At 35.1% G+C, this 21,494-nt stretch overlaps 4 protein-coding genes and 1 pseudogene across 11 annotated transcripts; 4 read left to right on the top strand and 1 right to left on the bottom strand.

Annotated features, from left to right (window-relative positions):
* The first annotated feature begins 4,941 nt into the window (after positions 1–4,941).
* LOC104711085 (17.4 kDa class I heat shock protein) lies at positions 4,942–5,658 on the top strand. Its single transcript, XM_010427760.3, has one exon. It carries the CDS (start codon positions 5,056–5,058, stop codon positions 5,521–5,523), a length of 468 nt encoding a protein of 155 aa, XP_010426062.1. The 5' UTR covers positions 4,942–5,055; the 3' UTR covers positions 5,524–5,658.
* A 610-nt stretch (positions 5,659–6,268) lies between these two features.
* LOC104715325 (uncharacterized protein At1g24485 pseudogene) lies at positions 6,269–9,167 on the top strand (annotated as a pseudogene). Its single transcript, XR_015566250.1, has 5 exons — positions 6,269–6,371; positions 6,861–7,383; positions 8,274–8,327; positions 8,492–8,647; positions 8,794–9,167. The product of XR_015566250.1 is annotated as an uncharacterized protein At1g24485 pseudogene (transcript).
* Positions 9,168–13,162: 3,995 nt separating this feature from the next.
* Positions 13,163–13,787, top strand: LOC104711083 (17.6 kDa class I heat shock protein 3). The gene has a single exon (XM_010427758.3). The coding sequence runs from the start codon at positions 13,163–13,165 to the stop codon at positions 13,634–13,636; it is 474 nt and encodes a 157-aa protein (XP_010426060.1). The 3' UTR covers positions 13,637–13,787.
* On the bottom strand, positions 13,764–19,198 carry LOC104711084 (E3 UFM1-protein ligase 1 homolog). Of its 2 annotated transcripts, XM_010427759.3 has the most exons (20): positions 18,698–19,198; positions 18,171–18,482; positions 17,797–18,063; positions 17,580–17,627; positions 17,337–17,402; positions 17,099–17,202; positions 16,891–16,984; positions 16,760–16,816; positions 16,262–16,649; positions 16,011–16,165; positions 15,839–15,904; positions 15,685–15,753; positions 15,511–15,603; positions 15,330–15,395; positions 14,903–14,949; positions 14,737–14,800; positions 14,567–14,644; positions 14,433–14,495; positions 14,189–14,281; positions 13,764–14,079 (listed from the first exon to the last, which is right to left on the bottom strand). In XM_010427759.3, exons 1-20 carry the CDS (start codon positions 18,869–18,871, stop codon positions 13,966–13,968), a joined length of 2,418 nt encoding a protein of 805 aa, XP_010426061.1. In that variant the 5' UTR covers positions 18,872–19,198; the 3' UTR covers positions 13,764–13,965. The 2 variants fall into 2 exon arrangements, with proteins under 2 accessions (XP_010426061.1, XP_087320200.1); XM_087464074.1 differs by lacking the exon at positions 13,764–14,079 and having other exon boundaries at positions 14,115–14,281; positions 18,698–19,004.
* Positions 19,125–21,377, top strand: LOC104711082 (exosome complex exonuclease RRP46 homolog). 6 transcript variants are annotated; one of them, XM_010427755.2, is made up of 9 exons: positions 19,125–19,239; positions 19,490–19,612; positions 19,728–19,841; positions 19,967–20,067; positions 20,207–20,227; positions 20,445–20,517; positions 20,610–20,677; positions 20,761–20,893; positions 21,069–21,377. In XM_010427755.2, exons 2-9 carry the CDS (start codon positions 19,507–19,509, stop codon positions 21,179–21,181), a joined length of 729 nt encoding a protein of 242 aa, XP_010426057.1. In that variant the 5' UTR covers positions 19,125–19,239; positions 19,490–19,506; the 3' UTR covers positions 21,182–21,377. The 6 variants fall into 6 exon arrangements, 3 of the variants coding, with proteins under 3 accessions (XP_010426057.1, XP_010426059.1, XP_010426058.1); XM_010427757.3 differs by having other exon boundaries at positions 19,137–19,239; positions 19,494–19,612; XM_010427756.3 differs by having other exon boundaries at positions 19,158–19,297.
* Positions 21,378–21,494: the final 117 nt, after the last annotated feature.

Genomic DNA, 21,494 nt, shown 5'->3' with positions numbered 1-21,494 from the left:
TAGAAAACACATTCTATTCAATATCTAATTATTTATATATCTCTAATGTACTCATTCTTATAATTAGTTACTTTTATTTTTAAATCTAAACTAATAGTTAAATAAAATTATTAATAATTATTTTCAAGAAATATATATATATATATATATATATATATATATATATATATATATATAACATATGTAATTATTAATGATTATATATATATAAATCTCTGATCATCATATTATTTAAAATTTTAAATACTACAAGAATCAATAAAATCAAATTCAACTACTTTCATTAGAAAATAATATGCAAAAGATTTGAGTATATGACTCTTTACTTTAAAATTTGCATGATAAAGAGTATACAAAATTTTAGATACTATTTGGTATAATTTTTTTACATACTCCTAATAACATGTAAACAATAACAAAAAATTAACACTATTTACTTTTAATAGATAAAATGTAATGATACATAATTATTTTCAGTATATAATATAAGGGCATTTGCAAAAATCCTCTTATTCTATATCCTTTTGCAAACATATCCTAAAATCAAGATAAAATCTATAAATATCTTGAAAATAATTATTAATTGTTTTTCTTTAACTATTATTTTAGCTTTAAAAATAAAAATTAATTAATTAATTATAAGAATAAATATATTAGTTAATTAATTAATTATTTTAGCTTTAGATATTGAGTAGAATTTTTTCTAATCATGAAAAATCATAAATAGTTTAATATAATAATTTATTATTTTGTTTTTTCATAAAAAAAATTATATTATTTTTTTTGGTCAATGTTGGTCAACGCCGGAGTCAACATCGGTCTTTGCCGGAATCATTCGACCGGTGTACCGGATTGTATGTCTATGGTGTTGACCACATAACGTCGTATAGTTCATGCATGTGGCCATGCAATACATATACTTCGTGTAGTTGATGATACAATATTATACTTGGCATGTGTGACCATGCATTCTCCTATACTTCATGTAGCTAGCCATCTTTTTTCTAAAATAAAAAGTAGCAAACATACCAGTCAATACTATAAAGGAAAAAAGATGCCTAGCTACATGAAGTATAGGAGAATGCATGGTCACACATGCCAAGTTTAATATTGTATCATCAACTACACGAAATATATGTATTGCATGGCCACATGCATAAATTATATGACGTTATGTGGTCAACACCATAAACATACAATCCGGTACACCGGTTGAATGATTCCGGCGAAGACCGACGTTGACTCCGGTGTTGACCAACATTGACCGAAAAAATTGTATTTTAATATTTTCTATATAAAAACAAAATCATAAATTATTATATTAAATTATATATGGTTTTTCATGATTTGAAAACACATTCTATTCAATATCTAATTATTTATATATCTCTAATGTATTCATTCTTATAATTAGTTACTTTTATTTTTAAAGCTAAACTAATAGTTAAATAAAATTATTAATAATTATTTTCAAGAAATATATATATATATATATATATATATATATATATATATAACATATGTAATTATTAATGATTATATATATATAAATCTCTGATCATCATATTATTTAAAATTTTAAATACTACATGAATCAATAAAATCAAATTCAACTACTTTCATTAGAAAATAATATGCAAAAGATTTGAGTATATGACTCTTTACTTTAAAATTTGCATGGTAAAGAGTATACAAAATTTTAGATACTCTTTGGTATAAAAAATTTACATACTCCTAATAACATGTAAACAATAACAAAAAAATTAACACTATTTACTTTTAATAGATAAAATATAATGATACATAATTATTTTCAGTATATAATATAAGGGTATTTGCAAAAATCCTCTTATTCTATATCCTTTTGCAAACATATCCTAAAATCAAGATAAAATCTATAAATATCTTGAAAATAATTATTGATTATTTTAATTTAACTATTATTTTAGCTTTAAAAATAAAAATTAATTAATTATAAGAATAAATACATTAGAGATACCTAAGATATTTAGATATTGAATAGAATGTTTTCTAATCATGAAAAATCATAAATAATTTAATATAATAATTTTTTTTTTCATAGAAAAATATTAAAATATAATTTTTTGGTCAATGTTGGTCAACGCCGGAGTCAACGTCGGTCTTCGCCGGAATCATTCGACCGGTGTACCGGATTGTATGTCTATGGTGTTAACCACATAACGTCATATAGTTCAGACATGTGGTCATGCAATACATATACTTTGTGTAGTTGAGGATACAATATTATACTTGGCATGTGTGACCATGCATTCTCCGATACTTTGTGTAGTTAGCCATCTTTTTTCCTACTATAAAAACACAATATGTTTCTCTCCAGTGCTTACACATCAACATTTTGGTGGAATATGAAGCTGACACATCAGCTTATTTGTTTACCAATAAAAACATTTCATTAATACAGCTCATATCTCTCAGCCAATAATAATTATTTTTTTGTTCCAAATCAGCTTTTTCAGATTTTTAGAAACTAATACATCATTTAAATTGTGTAACCAATTAAATTATAAAAAATAATAAACATCATCAATAATTTTCAATAACAAATGTTTAAATTTATAGCCTAAATTTAAACTAAATTAATAAATCATTTACAACTTTCAAAAATATAATAATATCAAACAAGTATATTAATTATCGTATGTATATCAATATTTTTCAAAAATAAAGGTTTAAAATTATAGCATAAATTTAAAATAAATTAATAAATCATTTACAACTTTAAAAAATATACTAATGTTAACCAAGTATAAGAATAAAAGCAATCAATTCATATTAGTAAAATATAATACAATACAAAGAAAATAATAATATAATACAGATAGAATATAAATTAAGAATAACCACGAATAACACAAAACCAAACTAAAGTAAAACTAAGTATGTGTATATTGACTTACAAGGAATTATTATCAAACAAAACAATTAGATTCTTAAAAAAGAACAAAAAGAAGGAAATAAATAACTTCTCTAAGAACCAAAAAAACTATAGAAAAATTATGTGATTAAATTTGTATAAACTACAAAAATAATACACCATAACATCAAGCTACACTAATATATCTCCTACAACAAGTAAATAAAATAAAGTTTGAGATTAGTGTTGATAGTGATTTTATATATAAGAACACCAACTAATGATAAATTGAACAATATATAAGTTCCAAAATTGAAGGTTTTATATTATAGTTTAAATCAGTGACTTAAAAATTACTTTGACAATGAACCTAATCGCTCTGCTAATAATATGAGAAATTGTTTGTAATACAGATACCATTTTTCAAAAATACCATTTTTTTGTCAATTTCATTTTTGTCATTTTTTGCATAATTACAATGTGTTAAATTGATTTGTATAATTTTTTTTGGGTTTGGATTCTCTGTTTTACCTTAGGATATAGTTTTAAAGGGTAGGATTTAATATTTGGAGTTTAGAGTTTAAAATTTAGTCATTTTGTATATTGAAAGAATGTATTATTAAAAATGGACAACAAGAGTTATTTTTACAAAAGGGTAATGAAAAAATGGTATTTTTGTAAATGTCCCTAATAATATTAAATAATACACAAAACGAGACTAAAGTAAAAATATGTCTATGTACTTTTACAAATAATAACTTTGATAACAATAAAAATATTATATAACAATTATGTTGTTAAATTTGTATAAAATACAAAAACAAACACCACAAATTCAAACTATACTAATATATCTCTCACCAAAGGTAAAGAAAAGAAAAAAAAGAACATACATTATTGTTAGTTAGGCAATTTATATAATTAAGTCTACTCGATTTAAAAGTAAACATCTATAAATCATATCAAATTTGAGATTTCTTTATTTTTATTTTATTTTATTAGTGCATTTTTATATTTTACTATTGGATAAACCATAGTTTTACAACTAATCCAATTCCAAAAAAGCTATGTTGCATGGAAACGGAAACGGATACGCGGAAACGAAACGTTTCGGAAACGGGAAACAGGTTTTTTCAAAAATTAAGTAATGGAAACGTGTAGGAAACGTATATACATATATATAGATATATAGATATATAAATCCCCAAACATAAAAACTATATTAAAAAAATCTGAAACAACACAAATTCAAAACATAAATATTAAAAATTTTAATTAAAAGTAAAACTGTAAAAAAATAAACGTTCAAAATCAAATTTTTTTACCAGCATCGCCATTAGGGATTTTAACTTTTAAGCTACTAATTATATTATATTTTTTTATCATTATATGTATCATGAATTCTTATATTTTCAATTTGTTTATTTATTAAATTTTGAAAAAAAAAAAAAAAAGAGTTTCCGTCGTGTTTCCAAAACGGAAATGGAGTTTCCATCGTGTTTCCAAACAGAGAATTTTAGGAATCGTGTTTCTGTGACTTGTTTCCGAGTTTCCACGAGTTTCCGTTTCCGAAACGTTTCGGAAACGGGAAACGCACCTCAAAAAGAGTTTCCATGCAACATAGCAAAAAAGTATATTTTTAAATAATTCGATATATCGGAAAGTAGTTACAAAAAGTATCCTGCAGCTAAGCGCAACTAGTGTTAATTAATATTATAAAACATTAAAAGAAATTTATTTTTAAATTATTGGTATCTTTCTAATAATTCAATAACAAATGCTAGTTATTAAGACAACGAGAGTTCTTAAATGGGCTACAATAGTAAAGCCCATTAACAAAGCTCATGTAAACAAAAACGGCATGGCGTTTAGCTGTCTACTTGATGAATTGCACGTCGGCTCAACCCTCAGCACCGAAACTTCTTGAAAGAACCTGACAATTCTTGTAGTTGTAGGCTTCTAAAGAAGATTCTTGATTTTTGAAGAAACTAGCAGAACATTTCACTCTCTTATCACTCTACCCTCTTCTTCTCTCTCTCTCCCTCCCTATATATACACTAGGGCACGTACGTGTTTGGAATCAACAAAAGAGCAAAGAGTTTAAAGCAAAAAAATTGATAACAGAACACTATCAAAACAGAGCAAAAGGAAGTCAAGCAATGTCTATAATTCCGAGCATTTTTGGAGGTCGAAGAACAAACGTGTTCGACCCATTCTCACTAGACGTATGGGATCCGTTTGAAGGGTTCTTGTCGCAGGCAAACGCAGAGGCTAATAAGGACGTGGCAGCGTTCACAAACGCTAAAGTGGATTGGAGGGAGACACCTGAGGCGCACGTGTTCAAGGCGGACTTGCCGGGGCTTAAGAAGGAAGAGGTGAAAGTGGAGGTTGAAGATGGGAACATACTTCAGATAAGCGGAGAGAGGAGCAGTGAGAATGAAGAGAAGAGTGACAAGTGGCACCGTGTGGAGAGGTCGAGTGGGAAGTTCATGAGGAGGTTTAGGCTGCCAGAGAATGCCAAGGTGGAGGAAGTGAAGGCCAGTATGGAGAATGGCGTCTTGTCGGTCACGGTGCCGAAAGTGCCGGAGAAGAAGCCTGAGGTCAAGTCCATTGATATCTCTGGTTAAAGCGCGTAACCTTATAGTTTAAGAAATGAAGACAATAATGTGTGATTGTGTAAAATAAATGGTGTGATTTTCCTTTTTCCTTTTAATAAAAGAGTGTTTTGAAATATATGAAAAAGTATAAATTTTTTATTCCAAGACACTTAGTATCGAGCTAAAAGCAGTTGTTTTTTCTGTCTTCAGTTCTGTTTTAGAAGAGTGTTTTGAGCATTGATTCTATTTCTATTTCGGTTCTGTTTTTGTTTTCAGTTCTTCTTCCACGCTTCCAGTTCCGTAGCTGTGTATTCTCTCTTTGGTTAGTCTTCTTGTTTGATAAGGAACAGTCTCCGGCTTCAGTACAAAGATGTGATTAGTGTTGCAGTTGTAACTTTAGCCTCAAGTCAAATTTCTCATTTTGTTGTTTGATTTTATTATGACATGGGACAATTGGCAGTCCGAGGAAAAGCATACTTAATCATACAGAAGGTTTTCAAGAGGTATGGTGCAACTGCACTTGATACACCTCAGTTGAGAGAGAGATCCTTATGGGGAAGTACGGAGAAGAGTCCAAACTGGTTAATGATATTGCTGATCAGGGTGAAGAGATTTGATCTTTACGATATAATTTAAATGTTCCTTTTGCACAGTATGTGGCTATGAATGGACTCACATCATTCAAAAGATACCAAATTGCAAAGTCAGACAGAAGGGACAATCTATCTAAAGGGAGATATATATATATATAGAGTTTTATCAGTGTGGTTTTGATATGGCTGGTTCGTTCGAGCTAATGGGACCAGGTTTTGAAGTTGGCTACCATGTAAGAAAATTTAGTGTGATCAATTTTTATCAGTGTGGTTTTGATATGGCTGGTTCGTTCGAGCTAATGGGACCAATTTTTTGCTTAGTGTTTTCTATGTGACGAGGATGCATACAAAAATGTTAGCAAATGACTTTTCTTGTCCTCTGGTTGGTCAGAAAACTCATTGCGGCCTATAATGTGGTTTTACCAAAAACCATCACATATCAAGCGTTAAAAAAGTGTCGATTCATCATGTGGATCGAGTCAAAGGACTTTTGTTTACTTTTGTAAAATCACATGATCCACAATGAAAATTCATAGCAACTAAATGGACACATAACAATTTTCAAGATCAATAATTAAGTTGTATTCATCAAATGGGGGTAAATATTCTGAATTATACGATACTTTTATTATGTTAGTAATAGTGTGTACATTAATTGGGGTGAAGTTGGATGACTAAAACTAATTTTAGGAACAAAAAAAAAAAGACTTCTATCTTTAATGCTTAGCTATCATAACAATCAGTGATTCATGCATGCATAATGAATTATTACAGGCGTAAACATAGACTGTGGAACGTCATTGCCGGGCGTAGACAACAACAACCTAAAATGGGTTGGAGACAACGACTTCATCACATCTGGAGACTCGGCCACCATTTCGTCCACCACCGTCGAAAAATCCCTCACCACTCTCCGGTACTTTCCGACTGGCGACACCAATTGCTACTCCGCCATTCCGGTTACAAAAGGTGGAAAAGTTCTAGTGAGAACGATGTATTACTACGGGAACTACGACGGGAAGCCCTCAACTCCAACCTTCAGCGTAGTGTTTGAAGGGAAACACCGAGGCACCGTATCAATATCCTCGGCATTTGAACCGTACATTTTGGAGCTAATATTTTCTCCGGCCAGCGGAGAGACCAGCGTTTGCTTTGTGCGTACGTCTTCCTCATCGAACCCTTTTGTATCATCCATTGAAGTTGTCGACTTGGCCGCTGGCATGTATGATGAGCTTGGTCCTGGTGAAGGTTTATTTTACCAACAACGACGTGCGTATGGTGCAACAGAAGTTCTAAGGTAACCATCGATATCCAATCACTTCGTATATTTACTTTTGGTGTTCAAGATTAGAGTAATAGAATGCGTATGAAACAGCAACTTAGCGTTTAAATCAGAAAATTGGTTAATCACTTACTTGTTAATGAAAAAAAAAATTCCGTTTGGTTTGCAATAATTTTTTTGTACTATGTTACCTAAACACAAACATAAATGCCAAATTTTAACTACAATCAATTAAGACCATATCGAATTGTTATTATATTATACTATTTTTGCTAGATCGGATCTTCAAGGTAGGTTTTGGCTTCCGACCGAGATAAACTTATTGGTCACAGGAATACCGTCCACGGCTGTAACGATAGATACATCTGGTGCATCAAACAAGCCGCCTGAGTCCGTCCTCCGTAACTCTTGGACCGGGGAAGGCTTAGCATTAGTCGACCCCACTCTTCCTTCAGAAGGAGTTCCGGTTTACTTGGCTATGTATTTCTCGGAGCCTCTCCAGTCGAGTGTACGATCGTTCAACATTTTCTTTGGTGGTAAGCAAGTTGGAAAGGGTCCAGTTGTGCCTGTGTTTGGAAAAACTACGCAAGTGGTCGTGAGAGATGTGCTGGCCAGCTCAAGCACCCTGCTGGTACTCCACTCCACCGCTAGTGCGCTTTTACCGCCAATGATAAATGCAGCCGAGCTTTATGTGATAAGTAAGGGCACAAGCGAAGGCGGAAGCGGAGGAGGAGGAGGAGGATCTGGGGGCAGTGGATCCGGATCTGGTTAGTTTTTTTGAAATGCATTTTTTTTGTGATTAGTCTATATTTGTGTATAATCAAGAATTACCAATAAAAACATAAACTTGGATTATATAGTCACTTATGTAATGTGATGTACGTTTTTTTTTTTAATGTGTTAAGGCTCCGGTGGAACTAGCAAAGAAGGAACTGGAGGGAGCAATGGAGTGAGCTCAGGTTAGTATTTAGATTTTTTAATTCATTTTTAATTTGTTTTCTATATTAATTTGATAAAAGCTCTCAGTGATCATAACATGGAATATTATGCCGAAATAACAAATTAAACACTTATTTATGCGTATTATGTAACTTAAAAAAAATTATATTTGATATCGGATCAGGTGGATCAACTAGTGATAAGAGCAGTAAACTGCCAATTATAATCGGTGTGGTATCTGCGGCAGCGTTTGTTCTTGGTGCAGATGCGTTCATCGCTATAATCTTAGCGAATCGTCGCAAAGCGAGGCTGCAAGCCTTGGCGATGCCTACGTCTACAGGTATATTATACATTAAGTCTCTTGATGTGTTTGGTATAATTTGTACATATATATATTGATTATATTTTGATCCACTCATGAAATTTTGGTCATGGCTAACCCTATCTACTTTTAGAGATGTGACAAGTTAACTGTTTTGATGATAGGGCCTAATATGGGGACTGGAGTGTCAACTCTGGTAGGACAACAGATGGGCAACGACATAAACCAGCTTACAAATGAAGCGCAGACATGGGAGAGATCGACGATCTGATTGGAGTGATTAGTGAACCAATCTTATGTAGCGCAACGACATTGAAAATCATGTGAACTAAAATGTTTTTACCTTGAATTGTATATGTAAATATATTATATGTTTCCAATAATTGATTTTTTTTCGTGTAAGATTTTGATTCTTTTGATCTTGATTGGTCATGTATCCGCAGTTCTTGTGTTAACCTTATTCTCCACTAGTAAAAAATTATAAACATAATAAAGATTTTTTGGACGTTGGATTGTTTATGTTTAGATGAAAATTTACGGAAAAAATTGTGAGTTGACAATTAATAAGTCCAGGTCAGAGGAGCATTTGACTTAAGAAGTCCAGGTCAGAGGAGCAATAGCTTGTAGAAGTATAAGAATGTCTAGAATATTCTAGAGTATATTTGTTAATAATTACTGTATCTTTATATATAGAAACTGGTTAATTAGCTTCTTATTCTATTCTTTATATAAGCATATATAATTTATTGTAATCACCATGAGAGTCATTATACAATTCTTCCATTCCTAAACTCTCGTCAATCTTTAATATGGTATTAGAGCAGATTTGCTTCTGAGTTTAGATCTTACGATCAAACTCGTTTTATTTTTTTTGTTAAGCCAAGTGTTTCTACATTCAAGTTCATCATGAACCTTTGAATCTAAGTTATGGATCTTCTCTTTGTTCAGATATGTCATCATAGATCTCTGAATCTAAACCAAGTGTTCTTCTTTTTACTTTTCTTTCTTTTGTTTTTTTTTTAAAAAACATGTTTTCTCTGAATCTAAGCCAAGTGGTTCTTCTTTTTTTTTTCTTTTTTTTTTTTTTTTAAATGTTTTCATCATTCAAGTTTCTTATAAACCTCTGAATCAAACCATAAAAAAAAATCTTCTTATTCCAGTTTTCAAGCCATCGATGCTTCTTCAAAATTTTATTTACTATATTTCAGTTCAGTTAAAAAAAAAAATTATTATCATTCTCTCACGCTAAAGTGCTTCTTTCTATTTAATTTTCTTTAAAAAAAAAAAAATCTCATCGGATCTCCATAATCAAGCAAGCTCCAACCCTCTACAACGATCTCTCTCATAAAGACATTTCTAGATCTGGCTGCCACCACCAACGACATTGTGTTCATTCGATCGTCGTCTCACAATCTCTCTAAGTCAAACGTTTCCACATCATTGATCAATCTCAAACCGCTGATTCCACCGTCTCTTCATCACCGCCTTGAGATTGAGGGGGCGTGTAGAAGTATAAGAATGTCTAGAATATTTTAGAGTGTATTTGTTAATAATTATTGTATATTTATATATAGAAACTGGTTAATTAGCTTCTTATTCTATTCTCTATATAAACATATATAATTTATTGTAATCACCATGAGAGTCAATATACAATTCTTCCATTCCTAAACTCTCATCAATCTTTAATATGGCCAACGGTGGTTTTTATACAATGAATAAATCAACATATCACTACAGTTTTTGGTTTGTATAGTTACCAAAAAACTTGTAGTGATAGGCCAATTGGTCGTCACTTAAAGCACTTCAAACTACGCCCCCACAAAGTTTCATAATTTAATCAATTTCTCTTTCTTTAAAAACTTATGTTTCTTTAACTTACGTATATTAGTTCTTCCCATATGAATCATAATATATATATATATATATATATATATATATATTTTTGTTAAAAGGCTTTCAATTTATAACATATATGTTCAATGGACTATTTCCAGAATAAGCCCATACAATTATCCCCTTAGGGCCCAGTCCAATTACACCAAACCAAACTAGATAAGAAAGATCAAAATTGATCCGGATATAAACCAATCTAAATCAGTAGCTAACCGATATAAACCAGAAACCCTAATCTGCAATAGGAGAATCCTATTGCAGCCGCCTTCCCATGAAGCTGCGGATACTCGCCGGACCAGGACCACCGGGCGAGCCAGGAAGACGGGAGTCAAACAGAGAAGGTGACACAGGACCATCACCATCCCGCCACCGTAGAGTTGTGAAGAGAAGGAAGAAGAAACCGATCTAGCAATCCGGAAGCCATAGTTCAGTCAGATAAAGATAGAGCAGTAGGGAGTAGATCTAAAAAGCCATCGACGGTGGCTTAGCCTTGCCTTTCCGGCGGTAGACCTCCCCCGTCAAACCACCAGCCGTGACAAAACCTCCTGCGTCTCCAGCCGTTCAGATCTAACTGCCGTATCTTTCTCATTCCTCGCCGAGAACTTCCTTCTTCTAACCGCATAACCATGCCGCCGGTAAAGCTCTTACTGGAAGTGTCCTGTAGAAGCTTCTCCTCGCCACAAACTCCCTTGATTTCGATCTGGTGACCTCGCCGGTAGGTGCAATGGACTGCGGATGAAGTGCCATGGACCAGTAGTTCCTCTTCAACGCCGGAATCGCCGAAGGAACCCTTCAGTCGGTGCACGGAGTCGTGATCAGAAGAAGAGAAAGGAGGAGATAGGAGAGAGCCGCGAGTAGATCTCACGCGGATTTTTTTTTTTTTTGTTAAAGGGTAGTCAATTTTATAAATAAATGCCCAATGCGCTATCTCCGGATTTAGACCCATTACAATCCCCAAAGGGCCTAAACCACATACATCAAACAAGTAAAAATTGTAAATCAAAATTGACCCTGGTTTATTCACGAACCGTAATCAAACCGGCACTCATTTACCCTAATCTCCAATTGAAGAACTCAGTTGAAGCCGCCGTCCATAATATTGCGGATGCTCATCGGAACAGGACCTTCGGCGAGCCTGGACAACGCGAGTCAAACGGAGATGGTGATCCAAGACCCGTTGCCATCCCGCCACCGTAGAGCAGCTTTGAGGAGGAAGAAAAGAGCCGAGCTTCCATTGTCGAAGAGATACAGGCTCATATGTGAGAAGAGATAGGTGGTAGGGAGAAGATCTGAACCCTTCGACGGTGGCTTAGCTCCTCCTTGCCATAGACGACCTCCCCTATCGAACAACAACCCTGAGAAACCTCCAGAATCTCCAGTCTTCAGATCTAACCACCTTCCTCTCTCGATCCTTGCCGTGAATCTCCTTTTTCTACTCCTCGTCGCACTACTGCTGATAGAGCTCTTACCGTTGGTGTGTCGAGGAAACTTCTCCCTTCCACTGCTCCCTTGATTTTGATCACAAAGCTTTCACCTTATTGATGCAGCAGTTAACGGATGAAGCGCCATAAGTCCCGGGGCTCTCTTCGTCGCCGGAATCGACGGAGAACCCCCAACGATGGTGCAAGAGTTTGTGATCAGAAGAAAAAAAATTTAGGAGAGAAAATCGCCGCGAGTGAGATCCACGCGCCTGCGATTCTCTCTTAATGCGGCAATTTTATCTCACGCAGATTGTTGAATCATAATATTTACGTCTTGTATTTTATAATTTTGAGTCTGTGTGGCTTTCAAAGTTTCAGTTACAAACGAAGATTGTTGAAAAAGATTCAGTTAAAAGTATTAAAAGTCTTCCATCAAATAATTATTACAAGAGATTCATTAAAATATTAGATTTTTTATAAAATAATGATTCGGAAGATTGTTAAGTCTTAACTTATGAATTATATATATATATATATATATATATATATATTTTGTTATCAATTTTAGTTCTAATCGTTTTTGCAAGAATCACATTTTGTGGTTGTTGTCCCAAAACTAATCCTTTTCTAATGCATTCAGAAACAAATTTAGAAAACTCCTCCTAATTAAGATATACGAATTTAACCACAGCGGCACTGATTCCACGTTACGTACGTAGGTCAGTAGGTCTATAATGTCTATTGATTCTCTCTATTCCTTTTTATCTTCTTCCTATGATCGATCCTTCGGTTTAATAAACACATTTTTCTTTAGCATCAAAACACGTGTTCAATGTAAGTAATAGACGTTTGACTAATTGCATGTCACATCGTAGTTAAGGCCCATTAACGAAGCCCATGTACAATAAAACGGCATGGCGTTCACTGCCTGAGCTACTGAATATCAAGTCGTCTAAACGCTCTCAACATCGAAACTTCTTGAAAGCACCTGAGAAATCTGGTAGCGAAGACGAACGTTATGAAGAAAAGAAAAGACAAAACCTGAATTTTCAAGAACCTTGCAGAACTTTCTCTCTCTCTTATCCTCTACCCTCCCATCTTTTCTCCCTATAAATATGCCACGACACATATCGGTGTCTGCATCAACAAAGAGTTAAAAGAGTTTCCATAGCTAAGCAAAACAAAACAGAGCAAATCGTCAAGAGTAAGTGAAACAATGTCTCTAATTCCGAGCATTTTTGGAGGCCGAAGAACAAACGTGTTCGACCCATTCTCGCTAGACGTATGGGATCCGTTCGAAGGATTCATGACGCCGTCAGGGTTGGCAAACGCACCGGCCAAGGACGTTGCCGCGTTCACAAACGCTAAAGTGGACTGGAGGGAGACACCTGAGGCGCACGTGTTCAAGGCGGACTTGCCGGGGCTTAAGAAGGAAGAGGTGAAGGTAGAGGTTGAAGATGGGAACATACTTCAGATCAGCGGAGAGAGGAGCAGTGAGAATGAAGAGAAGAGTGACAAGTGGCACCGTGTGGAGAGGTCGAGTGGGAAGTTTATGAGGAGGTTTAGGCTGCCAGAGAATGCCAAGGTGGAGGAAGTGAAGGCATGTATGGAGAATGGTGTGTTGTCCGTCACGGTGCCAAAAGTTCCTGAGAGGAAGCCTGAGGTCAAGTCTATTGATATCTCTGGTTAAGCGTAACCTCGGAAGTTGAAAGACAATAATAATGTGTGATTGTGTAAAATAAATGGTGTGACTTTCCTTTATCCTTCTTTTTCTTGTAATCATCAATCTCGTTGTATCATGATAATATAAGTAAATCTTAATAAAAGAGTGTTTTGAAATATATAAGCCTCCATCTATAGATAGTTAAGGTCAAACCATGCAAATCTTTTGTATATTGAAGTTTCAACGGAATTCTCCAAACATGAGTCGGTTTTTCCTACTCCTACTAAGTTTTAGCGGAGTGACCTAGGTCTTAACAGCAGAATACTAAGGGAACCTTCCGACCTGGCTCTGTTGGATTAGGATTGTTGTTGTGGCTGTGACTCGCCAAGGACGATGGTTCTAAGCAATGGCATCTGGCTCTCGACAAATTCCCGTTTGGTCAAGATTCTATCTGAGGAGCAGTCGTGTTCCTGTACATGTGAATGAACAGCTTAAAGAGATGATCATTCGCTACAGAGATTTATTGGTTGCATTTCAAATGAAAATTTGTTGCCCACGAAATAAGAGAAGTATATGAACCTCGCCGGATGAAGCTGACATCAGAGCAAGAAGAGTTACAGTTGCTGTTTGGTAATCTGTCAAAGTCTTGTATGCAGATTCATCAAGTTTATCCTACAAGGATTGAAATAGACATGTTGGCCACGAAAAAATAAGACCACGATATAATACAGAGTAACCAGACACCTGTGACTGCGGAAGAAAAAAGGAATGATCAAGAGAGAAGATTATAGGGTTAGTGTGAATCTCTCGTAAGATGCAATACCTTCAAGTGAGAAATGGCCGCAGCAACGGCTCTACCAGGGGCTTGTAGAGCTTTACTGTGAATCTGTCGAATTCCAACCATAAGTTAATTCCGGATTCTAAGCACAGAGTAGTTACACGAACATGGATATGTACCTTAATAAAAAGGAGAGAGACAACTTTAGCGAGAAGTGCAACAGGGTCTGATTCGGTAGAAACTTGAGATGTCAGATCCTGCAAGCACAGATAACATCATCACTGAAGGGATAAAAAGCAGTGATCGGAGATCATAAATTAGAAAAGAAACGATATGGTGTGGTACATACCTTACGATATGAATGTAGGAGTGTCCTTTCCAGTTTTTTGTCAAGCTTCTTCAAGACTAATCCACTGCACAAATATAGTTAACATGCAGTTCAAATCCAGTGAAAAGTGAAAACCAATTAAGCAGACTTGCTTCAGAGATTCCTCAAAAATTAAGAATTATAGTACCTTTCTTCTGCCAGGTCTCTGAAGGTGATCATGAAAGTGTCTACACGCTGAAAAAAAAATAATCCCATCAAATGGCGCTTAGAATGTATTCATTAGAAGAGCCAAAGTGAAACCACCCTTTGAGAGGATTATTAACTAGGTAGCGAAAAATTGATCAGGCCTAAGTTATAATAAAGATTTTTCTATAGAGTCTATAAGCTATATATGGCTATGTGCACCACCATATTTTTGTAAAGATCCCTGACTCCCGTTAAAATTTTATCAGAACAGAAACTTTGGCTGTACATAAACATGGTTAGCCACAGGAGAAGAGGAATCGAGATGGCAGAACAAAAAAGAAACAGGCAACCAACCACTTTTTCAACATGCCAGGGGTTATGTTAATAACTAAGGAAAAAAGAAATATATCGATTAAGGAAGGTCTAACCTTTCCCTCCAGTGCCTCAACTAATGCAAGAGCCTTTTTCGGAAGAGAACCGTTGAGATTTTTAGCCTGCCCCAGAAGAAAAGAAAACATGGGAGAGTCAAACATCGGCTAGCAATATAGACAATAAGAAAAAGTGAAACAATACAGTACTAATTGAGATTAGTGTTCAAAATTGCATTACAAGGGCAGTTCTCTCAGAAGAATCAAGCAAAACTGGATCTTGTGTTTTGGATTCTCCAACTTCAATACCATTCTTCAGTTTGTTGTGGATGTCCTGGGTTGATATTCGAAGCTTGATTAGTTAAATCAAAAATACGAAGATGATCTTAGAAACACTATTTTATTTTTGACCTACCAACCCATGAAGAAGTGTATCAGCAATCGTAGCTGCTGTTGTTCTTAGCAGATGCCTATGTAAAACAACCTAGGACCAGAAGAAAAGAAAGTGTTACACACTAGCTTCTTTGAGTAGTAAGAGCGTCGCTTGCAAAAAGACAGAAAGTACTTACTGAAGTCGATTGGTCATCTTCGAAAAGCTCTAGCGCTTTTTCGTAGAGCTGCATATTTAGGAAAGACTGCCAAAAGGAAATCCACGAAAAATAAGGTCACAAAGTACTATCATGCTGGGTGGTGAGTAGTCAAACTAAAGATAAAACTATAATTGAAGCAGTTGGTTTCAACCTCATCAAGCTTTTTCTGCAGATCATCAATCAAGCGCCTCAATCTATCTGCATTTTCTGTGAAGATTTTCTTTCTTCTCTCCTTTAGTGAATTAATGAGCATAGGTTTCATATGATCAGCTAAATGCTTAAGAATCGAATCTGGGTTCTCCATACCTGCAAGAAACCCCAGAATTTATGTCACATGCACTCACAATTCATAGCTACATAATATTTTTTATGCATACATAAAGAAAAAGTTCTCAGGTGTACCATCATCGTCAAATTCAGGCACAGAGTCAACAATCTTATTCATCACCCATTCGTCTGGCGGAATAATATTATTACTTTCTTGTGCCTTAACCGACTCTTTCTTGCCTCCTGCTTTTGAATCCACCTTCTGTGATGACGATGAATCCCTGCCTTTCTTCTGGTTTCTCTTAGATTTTGGACGGGCGTCCTCTTTATCATCTGGAACAGTTTCTACGGTAGCTGCCTTCATGCTGGCAGACTTTCCTTTTTTCTTCCTTGACCCTTTATCTGTATTAGCAGGTATGCTTTCTGTCGACTCTGATGATTTGCTTGAAGAATCTATCAAACTAGCAGTAGAAGCTTGGATGCTAAAAGCTCCTGCCTCTTTCTCAATTTGATCATATATGCCCTAAACATTAGTAGTTAAACCAAGGCATAGTTCAGATGGAGAAAACCAAATGGGAAAGACAGCAGCACGCAACAAAACTACTAATAATACCCTTCATTTCATCTGTTTACCTTGATAAACCCACTGCTTAGGACGTAGGATTCGCCCAAGATAAGTGCTTTGTCAGCCTGAAAGGCTAAATAAATCAGCAATTTATTACAAAAGAGGGTTGACTAGTTATCAAATTTGATCAAAATCCCACCTTGAGAGCTGATTGGACAGAGCGACAAAGAAGCAACATCTTGTTTGCATCCTGTGGCGTGAATGATGAAGGTAATACAGAGAGGGAATCAATCCTGAACCCAGTATCAAGGTTCAGTAAAACGGATCTAGTGATATAAGCAGGATAGCATAAAAGAAAACAAACATCATAGATTGAGGGAAGAAGAGTACGAGAAATTTAATCTCACCAACTGTTTTGCTCAATAGCATCCTCGGTTGCAGAATCCAGCATCTCAATCATTGAGGAATGAATAAATACAGCAGCTAAAGGTGAACCATCTGGATATCTAGACTATACATGTCATAAAACACAACCTATAATGAGAAAAAAAGTGAAGGAGGCAACATAATATTTATTCGAGCTATCATTCCATAACTTCAATTTCCTCAAACTATTGAAAAATCACGCTAAACATGATACAATACCTGTAAGAACTGTACAGCTTGAGAAATTCCAAGCTTCTGCATGGTCTCATAGGAGATGTAGGAATTCTGCAGGAATACGGACAAAAGAAACCATAAAATTGTTGATTTACCATTTTCAAGAAAGAATAATATATAGAACATACTAAAACTGCAGTCTGATGAATTTTAAATTTTAGTTCTGTTCAAAAACCAACTGATAAATCAACGGACTGGGTACATTACAGAAAAAAATGATGACCAAACCTGGGAAAAAGAGGAGTCTACGCATTCTTTTTGAGCAATTGCAAAAGCCTGCCACCAAAAATCAAACAATTCACTCTAATGAATGGTAACTGAACAAGGAAAACAGCAAGCATAGACAACAGTGCTCTAATGAAATTTTAAAGACTGTCGTTATTAGTAATAGAGTTGTAAATCCATTAGTGCCAGAATTCCAAAAGATAAGAATTTTTAAACATACGCTAGTAGTCCAATGGGTTCCAGCACGTAGTGATCCAAGCATCTCCTCTTCCTTCAATAGTCGGTTAAATATAGACTGGAAAAATGAATTTTCAACAGCAACTCCAGTGGCTCCATTCATTTCTTGTACCAACTGTTGCAATGGTGCCCACAACGCCGACAAGCTGGAGGGAACAAATATACCCCTGGAAGCACCTCGAACCATAGCAGTCACACGTGCTACATAAGCAGGCGTATATAACTGTCCACCTTCTAGCTTAGCGTTCACCTTAAAAATATTAAAACATAAAATAAATAAAAATCCAAAAATCTAAAAGCTCACATTCACTTAAACAAAAACTGGAAAGCTCAAGAGTAGATAGAAAGCACAATTACCAAAGTTCCAAGTCGAGGCTCCAAAACTGATTGCACCAACTCAGAGCCAACCTGTAACTGACCAGCAAGTTCAGCCACAGCAATTTGACTGCATTCTTGAAGCCTCTCGTTAATTTCTTCCGCAATCGAATCCCAATAATTCTGTGATATTATTTCTCCCTGGACAAGCATTAGCCCTGGATCACTCAACACCACATCTTGTGTTTGCTTCTCCACATGATACAAATCAACCCCAATCGTATCTGCCAGATCAATAACAGATACACGTCCCAGTTTACTAATCTCACGAGTAATTTCATTCCTCAATTGCTCCTGCAACAAACCAAAACACAATTTACACCAAAACCTCCATCAAGCAATTTAACTTCATTTTATTCCGATTAAATTTCTCATGCAACAAACAGAACTATCATTTTCTCACTCAATCAACACATAACTCACATCATGATACCAAAATTGTACGCAAAACCATTTGTAGATTCTCGTAGAGTCTAAATTCACACAGGAGACGAAATAGAATCAAGTACCTGAGTGATGTATTCTTTTCCCGTGACGGTATGTAGCAGATCGAAGTCTATGACGCCAAGCTCCTGAAGCTTTTGAACCAATTCGACGACATTTCGATCCGATAATCTCACGCTTGACTTCACCTGTTGAGCAAACTCGAACTGACGCTGCAATTCCAACAATTCATCATCCATCTTCTTCGCGTAATCGCCGGAATTTGAATATCAGATTAAATTTGAATATCGTCGATTCAGGAATCAATCGTCAGTTATACTCGAGATTTTTTTTTTTCTCCGGACGATTGTTTTTATGTTCAAACGCCGCATTAAGTATCTTTCCTCATCGAGTTTACTGGTTAAAGTTAAACCAATGATTAATAACCGGACCAACCGGTTTATATTGGTACATATAATTGATTTGAAATTGAGGGTTTTGTAACTTAAACCAAATAAACCCTAATTCTTCAGAACGATTCTTCTTCAGAAACTACTCTCCTCTGGTTTAGTAGTCTTGAGTTCTTCGTCCAGCTTCCAGTTCCGTGTAGCTGTGTATTCTCTATTTGGTTAGTCTTCTTGTTTGATAAGGAATCGTGTCTCGTCTTCTAGCTTCCTCGAAATTAGGTTTTTTACTCTAGCTCTGTGTTGATTCGTGTTGCGTCGTTGTTTCTGATTTGTTTATACGTTGTGTAACGAGTATTGTAGGATTGAAAGAACGAGTTTTTGTTTTCACTGGTACAATTCGTAGTTATAGTTTATGAGAATTTCAATTTGTGACAAAAGATGCTTACTTTATGAAACCCTTTTTGTGTGAAGTAAGTTATTTTGGAGCAATGGAGATTGATAGAGAAGACGGAAGAACACCGAATCAGTTGAGACCACTTGCGTGTTCCCGTAACATCCTTCATCGTCCTCATGGCTCTGCTAGCTGGTCGCAAGGTACTTGTTTTAATCTTTATGTTTCTTTTTGGTTTGATTACATATCTCAGATGGGTACTTTTTGAATGGGATTGATGGAACTTTCTAATGGTTATGCTTCTCGTTCTTATTTCAGGAGATACAAAAGTTCTAGCTGCAGTTTATGGACCTAAAGCAGGAACAAAGAAGAATGAAAATGCTGAGAAGGCTTGTTTTGAAGTCATATGGAAGCCTAAAACCGGGCAAATTGGTAAATCGTAAATGCAGTTTTAGTTCAATCATGTCTGGATGTTGCTTTTTTTTTTGCTTGAGTATGTGGTACAAGTGATTCTTGGTTTTTAGTTTCTGACTGGCTTTTACTTTGCATTATGATAGGAAAAGTAGAAAAGGAGTATGAGATGATAATGAAAAGGACGATACAGAGTATTTGTGTTTTGACAGTTAATCCAAATACCACCACCTCAGTGATAATTCAGGTGAATAGCTATTCAATGTTGTGTAAATCGATTCTGTATCCATTTCAGTACCTCCACTCCCTTGTCCTGTCTTGTTAGATTGCCAATTTATCAATTTGAGTTGTTTCTGATGTTTTCATTTTTTTTGATTCCGGTGCAGGTTGTACATGATGATGGTTCTGTATCCTTTTTGTGATCTTTGTCCCTTGGTAACCATTTACTGATGCTGTGTCAAACACATATAATTTGGTATAAGCAACGCCGATTTGAGCAATTATAGAGTTTTTAATAGTGAAAGCTTGTAATCCTAGGGGTGTGAATATGTCTTAGTGAAATAATTGGTGCATTAAAATAAAAGACAGTTTTGGCTGCTTTTTCCTTGATTCAATTCTGTATAGCTTCTACCGTGTGCGATAAATGCAGCATGTGCAGCGCTTGTCGATGCAGGAATCCCTATGAAGCATCTTGCTGGTACTTCTTTGCAACTTTATACTCTTCTCTAATTGGCTTTGTGAACTTTGTGTGTTTCTTCTTACTTTTTTATCGGCGTTTTTATTTTTCAGTTGCTATATGCTGTTGCCTGGCTGATAATGGATACGTTGTACTCGATCCAAACAAGCTTGAAGAAAAGGTTATTTAAAAAACCCTGTTGTCCATTACTGTTATCTTTTCTTTTGGGGTATTGGTTGTACTTACTTGAACTGCAATGGACAGAAAATGTCGGCCTTTGCGTATTTAGTCTTTCCAAATACAACTCTCTCTGTTCTTCCGGAAGGATCATCAGTAGCGGATGGCGAGCCAGTAGAGCATGGGATCATTACATCAGTTACCCATGGAGTAATGTCTGGTACTGTTATAACTTATCTAACTTGAATATAATTCACTATGTTCGATTTGTTTGAAGCAGTTTTCTATTAGACTATATACCTTTCATGTGTATGAGATATGTTTTAATGAACTTGTCTATCAATCACTGCATCATGTGTAATTCTGAATTCACTTTTGTTTCTGTTTTGTTTCAGTGGACGATTATTTCCTGTGTGTAGAGAATGGTTGCGCTGCTGCGGCTAGTTTATCTGCATTTTTTAGAAAGAACTTCCAACAAAGCCAAAGAGATTCATCCAAAGCCGGGTAAAAGCACGAATCCATAATGGTTTCCATGAGATATTGAACGGTTTCATAATTCTACTATTGTAGCGTTTATAGAACTCTTATCGTCGATGTGTATTAAACATGATATGCTAGAGGCCTAGGAACTTGTATCGTTAGATGTGTTGCGAACAGATGAACCTCGTATCTTTAATACAAATGGCAGCCATGGTCAGAGCTAATGATGTCTGAATCTGAATTACTTTGTTTCCTAACTATCATCATCTCTTGACATTCTTTCTTTAAATCAAAGCACCCAACTCTAATTTGGCTAGGAATAAGCAATTTACTCATCTTCA

This window comes from Camelina sativa, chromosome 9, assembly GCF_030686135.1.
Source record: "Camelina sativa cultivar CO46 ecotype springtype chromosome 9, ASM3068613v1".
Lineage (NCBI taxonomy): Eukaryota > Viridiplantae > Streptophyta > Magnoliopsida > Brassicales > Brassicaceae > Camelina > Camelina sativa.
The sequence above is the reverse complement of the archived record's forward strand: the minus strand, read 5'-3'. Positions and strand labels throughout refer to the sequence as shown.

What these genes read in the sequence shown, in the direction of transcription:
- LOC104711085 (XM_010427760.3), top strand. Translation starts at nt 5,056, where the DNA reads ATGTCTATAATTCCGAGCATTTTTGGAGGTCGAAGAACAAACGTGTTC.
- LOC104711083 (XM_010427758.3), top strand. Translation starts at nt 13,163, where the DNA reads ATGTCTCTAATTCCGAGCATTTTTGGAGGCCGAAGAACAAACGTGTTC.
- LOC104711084 (XM_010427759.3), bottom strand. Translation starts at nt 18,871, where the DNA reads ATGGATGATGAATTGTTGGAATTGCAGCGTCAGTTCGAGTTTGCTCAA. An exon ending in AAGCTGTACAGTTCTTACAG is followed by an intron (nt 17,203 to 17,336) that starts GTATTGTATCAT and finishes TGACATGTATAG; the next exon opens with TCTAGATATCCAGATGGTTC. An exon ending in AAGATGACCAATCGACTTCA is followed by an intron (nt 15,754 to 15,838) that starts GTAAGTACTTTC and finishes TTCTGGTCCTAG; the next exon opens with GTTGTTTTACATAGGCATCT.
- LOC104711082 (XM_010427755.2), top strand. Translation starts at nt 19,507, where the DNA reads ATGGAGATTGATAGAGAAGACGGAAGAACACCGAATCAGTTGAGACCA. An exon ending in TTGTACATGATGATGGTTCT is followed by an intron (nt 20,228 to 20,444) that starts GTATCCTTTTTG and finishes AATTCTGTATAG; the next exon opens with CTTCTACCGTGTGCGATAAA. An exon ending in CCCTATGAAGCATCTTGCTG is followed by an intron (nt 20,518 to 20,609) that starts GTACTTCTTTGC and finishes TTTATTTTTCAG; the next exon opens with TTGCTATATGCTGTTGCCTG.